At 36.9% G+C, this 9,326-nt stretch overlaps 2 protein-coding genes across 3 annotated transcripts; one reads left to right on the top strand and one right to left on the bottom strand.

The window, feature by feature from the left end:
- Window positions 1–488: 488 nt before the first annotated feature.
- LOC112180906 (early light-induced protein 1, chloroplastic) lies at window positions 489–1,636 on the bottom strand. The gene is made up of 3 exons (XM_024319486.2): window positions 1,559–1,636; window positions 949–1,044; window positions 489–833 (listed from the first exon to the last, which is right to left on the bottom strand). Exons 1-3 carry the CDS (start codon window positions 1,634–1,636, stop codon window positions 489–491), a joined length of 519 nt encoding a protein of 172 aa, XP_024175254.2.
- Window positions 1,637–2,718: 1,082 nt separating this feature from the next.
- Window positions 2,719–8,110, top strand: LOC112176314. Of its 2 annotated transcripts, XM_024314164.2 has the most exons (6): window positions 2,721–3,000; window positions 3,710–5,298; window positions 5,411–5,662; window positions 6,195–6,275; window positions 7,117–7,716; window positions 7,874–8,110. In XM_024314164.2, exons 2-6 carry the CDS (start codon window positions 4,030–4,032, stop codon window positions 7,928–7,930), a joined length of 2,259 nt encoding a protein of 752 aa, XP_024169932.1. In that variant the 5' UTR covers window positions 2,721–3,000; window positions 3,710–4,029; the 3' UTR covers window positions 7,931–8,110. The 2 variants fall into 2 exon arrangements, with proteins under 2 accessions (XP_024169933.1, XP_024169932.1); XM_024314165.2 differs by lacking the exon at window positions 6,195–6,275 and having other exon boundaries at window positions 2,719–3,000.
- The last annotated feature ends 1,216 nt before the right edge of the window (window positions 8,111–9,326 follow it).

Here is a 9,326-nt window from a genome sequence, read left to right as displayed (position 1 = left end):
TTTGATACACAAGTCAATTGAAAAACAAAACTATGAATAATAAAACCTTAATAAGGTGAACTAGCCGGGCAAATTATTATAATGTTCTTGCAACTCGTACTACCTGGCAAAAAATGTGTGTAAGCCAATTCATCTACAATTTGATAGTGACTAGAAAATGTTTTTTTTTTTTTTTCAAAAAATATATTTGTTTTCATTTTAAGAAGTAAGAACTAAAATCTTTTAATTAGTAAATTAATTTAAAAACATTCAAAATAGTTTTTGAAGCTTGACTTCTACCAAGTACTTCACTTGATTAGAGCATAAAAAATCTACGAAGTCTTTGCCATCCTTTTAAAATTTTCAACCAAAAATTGAGGAGTTATGTAGGAATTCTTAAACTTATGCTCAATCAAAGATACCAAGGAAATAGAGTTAGGTATATTTGATGTTAGGAGTATGTAAAATGTGACATTGTCATTCATATTTCATGTAAATGACTAATGAATTTACACTAGGGTCCCTCCTGTCACATACTCGGTGAAGGCCAGAGCTACCAGCCCCAACATGGCCAATCTTCCATTCCATACCTCAGCATCTGAGGTCATCAACCCTTTTGATTTGGACTCTACAGTCACACCCTTCAACAATGGAATCAAAGATGCCACTGATAGCAAAATACTGGTGCCAAGGAACAATGGGATTCCGCCGTTGGATAACTGAGCAAACACATCTTGGCCCTTGGATAGTTCGACTGCTAGAGCCGCCACAAAGCTCACCATTGCTAGCCTGCCGTTCATTCTCTCCGGCGCCGGTCCACTAAATGTAAACCCGTCTGAAAACTTTGTGCTGACCTGCATTCACATGTGAATATCAATGAGACAAGGTGTGACAAGGATATACAAAACCAGCAAATTAAGGCTCACAATATACAATCAATACATAGGTTTTGGATAGCTAGGTAGATACCTTAGGAGATCGAGGAGGAAGAGGTGATGAAGGAGCTGATTTCTGTGAACTTTCTAATGTACTATATACACTGGTCTGTTGCTCCTTCTGACCATCCTGCACATAGATGATCATATAACACATTAACTAAATGTCGTGATGCTTCGTTTATTCAAGCATCTATTACCTAATGATATGACAACATTTTCCAGAATTTCAATATGAGTATTGACGATACATTATTTGTTATATCTTGGACTAAAGGGTTGAGATTATTACCTCGGCCATGGAGTGTACCATCATCATGGCATGGGTGAAACCTATGCAGATAGCTTGGAGCATAAGGAACAGCAGAAACATTTATCTGGTTCACTCTGTTCTTGCCTGCTCCATAATCCACAGAGCTTCCCAGAATCGATTGCATTGAGATCGTTGAAGCCATTGTAGTCGGAAAATAACTAAGAAGAGCAAATAGGCAATGAAAGGTAGCTTTTGAAGTTTAAGAAGTAGGCTGCTAGTTTTTGACTGTGGAATAAGTTGCATGCCTTGGGGCGACTTATATAGTGAACTAGGCGGGAAGCTCAACGGTGCTCATTTTGGCACCGAGTTCTCATTTGGCTTAGTGACTCACCTGGTTCTGTTTCTCCACAAACATGGTTGTAAACATGTAATTGGTATCGGAGATGTACGTGGCTTTCTCACACACCATGACAACGACACAATGCAAGACCAAGTGAGTGATGTGTTCTTTTCTGATGTTACATTTGCTTCAAAAGTCCTCACAGTTTATTCACCGAGTAAGGCAGCACATTCTAGAGTGTAGGTTGAATTTAGCAATGCCAAACACTTGGAATCTTGTTTGAAAGGTCAAGTATTAAAATATGTCATAGAACTTTCATATTTAATACTCAAATACTTGCAGAATCTATTAAACTTATGATTAAGAAATATAACAAATGAAACATATTCCACCAAATGACACACATTTAAATACAAAATAAATTTGGTGGAACTTTAAAAGGGAAATGATATCGGATAATAAATTAAGAAATGCACAATAATGAATATAACAATGTGGTGGATAGAGATCGTTATTGTGAGTAATGGCAAAACCACCAAAGAGACATTCCTAATAAAGCAGCATTGGCAAAACATGTTCGGTCAAAATACCTCAAAGAGACGTTTATAATCAAAGATACATGTTTTATAAACTAGATACAAGAAGCATGTGTGCTTGTAATGACAGATTGTAGCTAGGATCGATTTAACTGATCAATGGTAAACCTATGAAGCTTGTTTAACAAAGTAACCCTTGTTTAAAGAGGAATGAGAGCAATAGAAAAGGTCAAGACTCAAGACTTCATGTGCAAGTTTTAATGATAGGGTAGGCAGATGGGTGGGATGAGAATTGTTCTAGCACACACTAAATATTTTTCTGCCTTTAAAAAAAAAAAAAAGAAGCAAAGTGATGGGGAGACAGTTGGAGGTAAGCAGGACATGTGATGTAACTATAAGTTTATAAAATTTTGAATGGTAAAAAAGAGAGAGACGCAACTTCAAGAGAGGCAGGGAGAGCCCCTGGTTTTGGGTTTAAGGTTTAACTGGATTTTTTTTTTTTTTTTTTTTTAGAATATCAGGTTTAACCGGTTTGGCAACAAAGCAATGCCAACAAATTTATATCACCATAACAAAAAAAGAAATGTTCAACCGCAGCCAGCCAGTCAGAAAATTCAGGATAAAGCGTAGAGGGCTATTCTTTCATTGATTTATTCATGACCCACAATTTTTAATTAGTTTTTGTTTATTGCAAAAAAAAAAAAAAAAAATTGGGAGGCCATCACCAAATCTTCAATCACCACTATCCTAACACCCAACGCAACCCAACACATCATCATCATCCATTTAGTATTACACACAGAAAAGGCAAACCATGGAGACCATTGGAATTGCAAAGAAAATTCGAGTTAGAAGAAAGAAGAAGAAGCTTGTTGAATAACCCACAAGGAAAGAAGCTTATTATTCATTTGGGTTTACTTTTATGCAACCAAAGTTCCAAGCTTTGTTCATCTTTAGGTGCGTATCTATCCTAAAAAGACACCCTTTTGGTCTTGGTATTTTTTTTTTCTTTGATGGAATATTGCTATGTGTGTGGTTGCTGAGGAAAAGAACTGAAATTTAATTCTGGGTCTTGTGCTTTTTCTTGTTTGGCTTTCTGGGTGTTAGTAATTGAATTGGAAAGTTAGTTTCATCTGAGCTTTTTGTTGACCAGCTGAAAATCAAACTCTGAAAGATTTTATGTACTTAAGAAACAAATGTGTAATTGGAATTTGTTGGGTTTGTTGATATTCTGGACTCTGTCAGTTTGTTAGTCGATCATGTCAAAGTGTTTCAGTACTTGTTTGATCAGATATTACAATGGGGTATTAAAAGTTTAATCTTTTTTAGGAGTATCTGATATGGAGATTCTTCATAGTTAGTGGATTCTATAAATCGAAGAAGCTGGCCAAATTGAGTTTTCTTAAATTGCAAAGTGTCACTTCTTGGAATCTCAGTCATTTGATTCACTTTTGATATTTGCATTACTCTACTTCTCTTTTATAGCTCTGGATTTTGTTTTACATCAGTTGTAACGGTGAAGGTTAAGTTGGGTCGAATATTTCAGTTGCTTAAACTTTTCCAAATGGCAAAACCAAAGTGAGAAAATATCAAAAAATTGAAGTTTGGAAGTAGTCCTGCATTTAGATTGTCAATCACCAGTTTCTGACTGAACTTATAATTCCAGGACGGCGCGTTGTATCTGGAAAAACCATGAATTGCTTATCTCTGCTCGAGTTCCTTGTGATCTGATGAAAGAACTCGTCAAGATGCAGATGTAGGTGGTAGGCATATTCAGTATAGTATGATAGCTTTACTTTAAATGTGTAGTTGGATTGTTAGAACTGCCCCTTTCATATTTGAGAAGTCATGGATGGTCGGGCAACTTGAAACCATTTGGTCACCTGGAACATAGAAATGCAACTTGATTCTTATGCATGAATGCACAGAGAAAGAGGGAAGAGAAGGAAAGTTAAATAAGGACTTTATCTTGAAATTCTTTTGAAGATGGGATTGCCTCAAGTGTCTTCTAGCAGTATTGCTGAGGAAGTGGCAGCATCGTTGTGCACTTTTATGCAACCTCCAACCAGAATTGCTGGCGTGAGCAGCTGTGATTTAAGTGGTTTGCATGGCGGAAACATGGGAAATCACATGCAGGTGGATTTGACATGCTCTTCTCCTGGAGAGTTGCAAAGGAAAACCTTGACAGAGATTCCAAATAAGACAGATTTTTCGAATATACGTGTTGGTCGATCAAACATGCATTCCTTGAAGATCAACACCATGGAACAAAATAACTGGTTAAATCTGAAATTAGGTCAGAATATTCAGACATCTGTTCCCAGAATTGTTGGTTTTGAACCAAGAAATTTAAATTCTCCTCTTGATTTGTTTAATGGAAACCGACACTCTTCTAGTGGGGTGGCTGTCACAGATGACACAAATGAGGCCACCGGGTCAGTAGCCAGGAAGCGGTTATCGTCTCCTTTGAATGGAATGCGTCTCCAAGATCAATTTAATGGTGATTCTCTAAACATTGGTGATGGGGTTCATAAGACTTTTGGATGCAAAGATGGCTCTAATATTCCCACATTTCAAGAGCATAAAAAAGCTCACATTGGCAACTCCAATTGTTTCAGTTCTACTACCTGGTCTGCATCTTGTTCCCCAGAGTGGAAGAATTCATTGGATGAGAAGTGTACTACAAACTCCTCCTTTGTAGTTGATGGTCCTTTGCTTGAAACGAAGGAGCCAAAATCACATAATCAGTTCATATCATCATCTGGACTTGATTACTCCCCAGAAACAATAAAGGTAAGGTCACAATCTGGAGCAATAGCCATAAATTCAAGAAAGGTGGCGGTGCATCCACTTTCTTTATCTCCTCTTGGCCCAAAATTTCCTGAAAGAGTGAAATCTGGAGAAGTATGCAGGGATCATACACCGGGGGCAGATGATTACAGTATGACTTTTAAGGACATGGACCATTCACTTGATGGAACTATCCCAGGCATTTCATCGTCTTGGAAAGAGGAGACTTTTAGGGCTCCAAGTAACTCATTGGAAGATGTTGATATTTTGCAGAAAAAGTTTGACCTCTTTAGTCCTGAGAGTCCCAACGGAATGCAACAGCACTGGAGTCAGGATTTGAAATCCAAGTCTGAAGGTGTTAAATTAGCTCGAAGCCTGACTGGACTACCTGTTAGAAGGTCCTTGGTGGGTTCATTTGAGGAATCCCTCTTGTCTGGGCGATTGGTGTCGGCAAAGGTTAATCAGGTTAGCATTCACTCCTGCAATTTGATATACTGCATCTATGATTTCACTGCCCATACCTGAATTCCATATTTTATCTATTTCTCTTATTAAATTGGCATAAATATTTTTGCAGAGAATTGATGGTTTTCTTGCTGTTCTGAATGTTACTGGAGGGAATTTCTCACCAAAATCACAAAAACTTCCATTTTCCGTGACCAGTGTGGATGGAGAGAACTACTTGCTGTATTATTCATCAATAGATCTTGCTGGGAGAAGGACATCAGAAATCTATGGAGGCCCAAAGATGAAGAGAAGCCTTAGCATGGATGATTCACGAGCAGACAGGAACCGTCTAAGAATACCTATGAAAGGCCGTGTACAACTGGTAATGCATAAAAAGTATAGAGAGAACTTCTGCTATCATTTCTTTCCATGAGATACAATAAATTTATGAAAAAAATGTTGTTTTAACGTCAACAGAAGTTTTCTATGTTCTGAAATGATGGATTATGTTGTTGTCAATAGTTGTTTGTGTTGTTTGGCATGTCTAAGTCTCGTGATAAGGCTTAAGCCATGGAAATTCCAAAGTTAGATTTTGGGAGAAGAGTAACATTTATAAAATAGGCAGGAAAGGAGGGCAGGATTTTGTTCTTATTATATATCAAATGGTGTATGCAATCTGATTCTGATTAATAGTTTTGGATTACTTTCGTGTAGTTATAACTATTGACTGACATCTGGTGAGGCAGGAAAGGAGGGCAGGATTTCGTTCTTATTATATATCAAATGGTGCATGCAATCTGATTCTGATTAATAGTTTTGGATTACTTTCATGTAGTTATACCTATGGACTGACATCTGGTGGTCACACCAACAGATAGTTGCCATACTCTGATGAACTGAATTGGCAATGGCAGGTTCTCAGCAATCCAGAAAAGACACCAATTCATACTTTCATCTGTAACTACGATTTGAGTGACATGCCAGCCGGTAGCAAGGTACTCAGGAAGTACTAAAGTAGAATATGAACAGTTATCTTTCCGGTTTCGCAAGTCTTGTGCATAAATGATGATTGAATTTATTCTTCTATCTCTGGAAGTTTGAACCATCTTCACATGATTCAAAGTTCAATCTATCTTGATTGGATCTGCACTTGGATATTAAATTGGATTTTCAACATGATAATTTAGTTTTTCTCACATGTCATTAGTTATGAAATATAAAATGATGGTCTTTAAGAGGTCCTTGCATATTGTATGAAAGCATTAGCATAGTAAGAGTAGGAACTTCACTTTTGATACATATATATTTAGCAAGATAATCAAATTAGTATGCTACCACATGCCTATCTAAACAGACATGGACAGCAAACAAACTTCTGTGCTAATGAGGTAGAAAAGTAGGAAAATAACACAAGGCGACACGAATGTATTAAGAATTTTAGGTAGCAAAAGTGTTGGAAGGTGTACAAATTAACTGCTAGCCCTACTGGAGTCAGTTGGTCAACCCTAGCTCTTATTTTATGGAATCCCAACCTGAGTTGGTCCTGATTGTAATCTGCCTGGAAAGTCCAAATCCAGGATTCCTTGCATGGTCATTAACCTGCATGTTTACATAATGGTACGTTCTTTGATATGATTACAATTCTATATGATCTGCTTTATATTCCTTCAAGCTGCAACATTTGTAACGACTGAACGGATGACAAAAAAGCCATGTTAAGTCTCAGTATTTCTAGAACTAGATGGAATATCTTTGCTTCTGCAGTTAAATTATTTCCATTTAACTGAGATTCTTATTAAGTTCATTTTTCTTGCACATTCTTCATATCAAATACAGACATTTTTGCGCCAAAAGATCACTCTAGCCACTTCTGAAGCAACCTTGAAGGCTCAGAATGGAAGACATACAGAGTCTGGTGAAGAAAATGATTCAAATCCATCTTCAATCCTAGACACTGCTAATTCTTTTCAGCTTACCGGCAATGATATAAGAACCTCAAATCAGTGTGTAAAAGGAATTAGTACAGGCGGTTCTGCCTACACCAAGTATGCAGTCGATCAACGCAAAAGAGGGGAGGAAGAATGCATGGTGACCTCTTCTCTTGGTGACTTCAATTCTTTTAGATATGAAAAGACCAATGAGAAGGACAACATGACAATGAGTACATGCCATATCAGTGAAAGCAAGTCTCTGCATAGCCCTTCAAAGCTTAGAAATAATACTACTGGTGCTGGTGTTCTACGTTATGCTCTGCACCTTCGCTTCTTGTGCCATTTTCCTAAGAAATGTTCAAGGTCAGTCCAGAGATGTAAATTAGATCCCTCATCTGGACAAGTGAAAAACAGTTTGGACATTGAAGGGGAGCGGCGCTTCTACTTGTATAATGATTTGAGGGTGGTTTTCCCTCAACGTCAGACGGATTCTGATGAGGGCAAGGTATATTATTCACAACACTCAACATATATATGTATATATTTACAATTATTCAGTTTAGTTGTTTCCTTGGTTTGTTTAATTTACAATTTCTTGGTTATCAGTTCTTGTGCTGCAGCCATTCAATTACTTACCTACGAATCTTATTCACATTTTGCAGTTACATGTGGAGTACCATTTTCCTTCAGATCCGAAATACTTCAATATCAGCAACTAGAAGGGGCAGAGGACATTCTGTGCTTAGATTAGATAATCTCTGTGTATCTGTAGTCTCAGTATGTACATATCTGTACATTCATTTCCCATCATCTTTTGGGGCAATTCCCCCATTTAAGCTGTATATAATCATCACCATCAATAAACAGTCAATTTAATAAATCTTGCTTTCACACCCGTATATATATTCACACAAATCGTTTTGATTACTTCTCTAACTGAACCATGCGTGTCGTTTGCATTCTGCATAGGAGATTATCTGCTTATGAAGATATAATACACAGTCGATTCGACTTTTTCATTCTTCTAGATATACGAACCACTACCAAAGTGGAAACGATGTCAGCTTTGGCTTTTTCATTCATTTGTCCATTAACATTTCGTTTGGGACTTAAATTACTTCTTTTCTGTTTCTCTTGCCATGTAGATGACTCTGCTCAACATGGTGATTTATTGTGTCAGCCAATTCAGCCGTGGCTGGTACTTGTGATCACGAAGGGAAAGGGCAGGCACTTGTTTTCCCGAAACGTAGTAAATTCTAATCTATGATTTTCTTGCATTTCCTTTCTAAGTCTTGTTATGCAACAAGCCAACAACCACTTATGCTATATGGAAATTGGAAACCAATTAATCATGATCGTAATTGGAAGCTTTTCATTATTTACATACCCATTTCTCTAATATTATTGAATCTTAACAACAAATGTTACTTTGGTAGCAATCAATATTCCCCTAGGCCCTAGCAGCTAGCATTATTATTACATCCATTACTTGTCTAACTCTCATCAGATCTAAGACAGCCTTAGTTAGACATTAGTGAAGATTTGGTAAATTGGAATTGGATCCTAGCTAGCATCAACCAGCACCTAAACATAATACACTAAACTGGATCAAAACCTTAACTATTTGTTTCATCAATACAAATCTAATTAATGCTCTTGGATTCTACAGAGCTCAAGTTGGCTCTTTTACAAAGAGTTGCTTTTTTTATAATTAAATCACAATTTAATATGTGCACATATCCAATTGTGATTCACGAATTATAATCATGCAACCAAGTACCATGTACCTGCCACTATCTAGTATATGTAACACTACCACTGCAAAATGATATATCAATGATCTAAGCAATAGTGAGAAAAAGGAAAAAATCAGGGAAATATTGCCTGAAAGAAATGTGTACTCAACTGAAATTGAACCCAAAAAGAAAAAGAGAAAAAAAGAGATGAACTGTGAGTACCAATGTGATATGCTGACGCCGTGTTTGTTGCCTCCAGATGTCCAATGAGTCATGAGTTCATGACATGTTCTTATATCTATGCTGTTCTTAGTAACTCCTGGATCGAATAACAATGTTTCTTATGCTACATTTCTATATACATACTTTCCAACATAAA

Source organism: Rosa chinensis, chromosome 7 (genome assembly GCF_002994745.2).
Source record: "Rosa chinensis cultivar Old Blush chromosome 7, RchiOBHm-V2, whole genome shotgun sequence".
Lineage (NCBI taxonomy): Eukaryota > Viridiplantae > Streptophyta > Magnoliopsida > Rosales > Rosaceae > Rosa > Rosa chinensis.
This window is presented reverse-complemented; position numbering and strand designations above follow the sequence as displayed.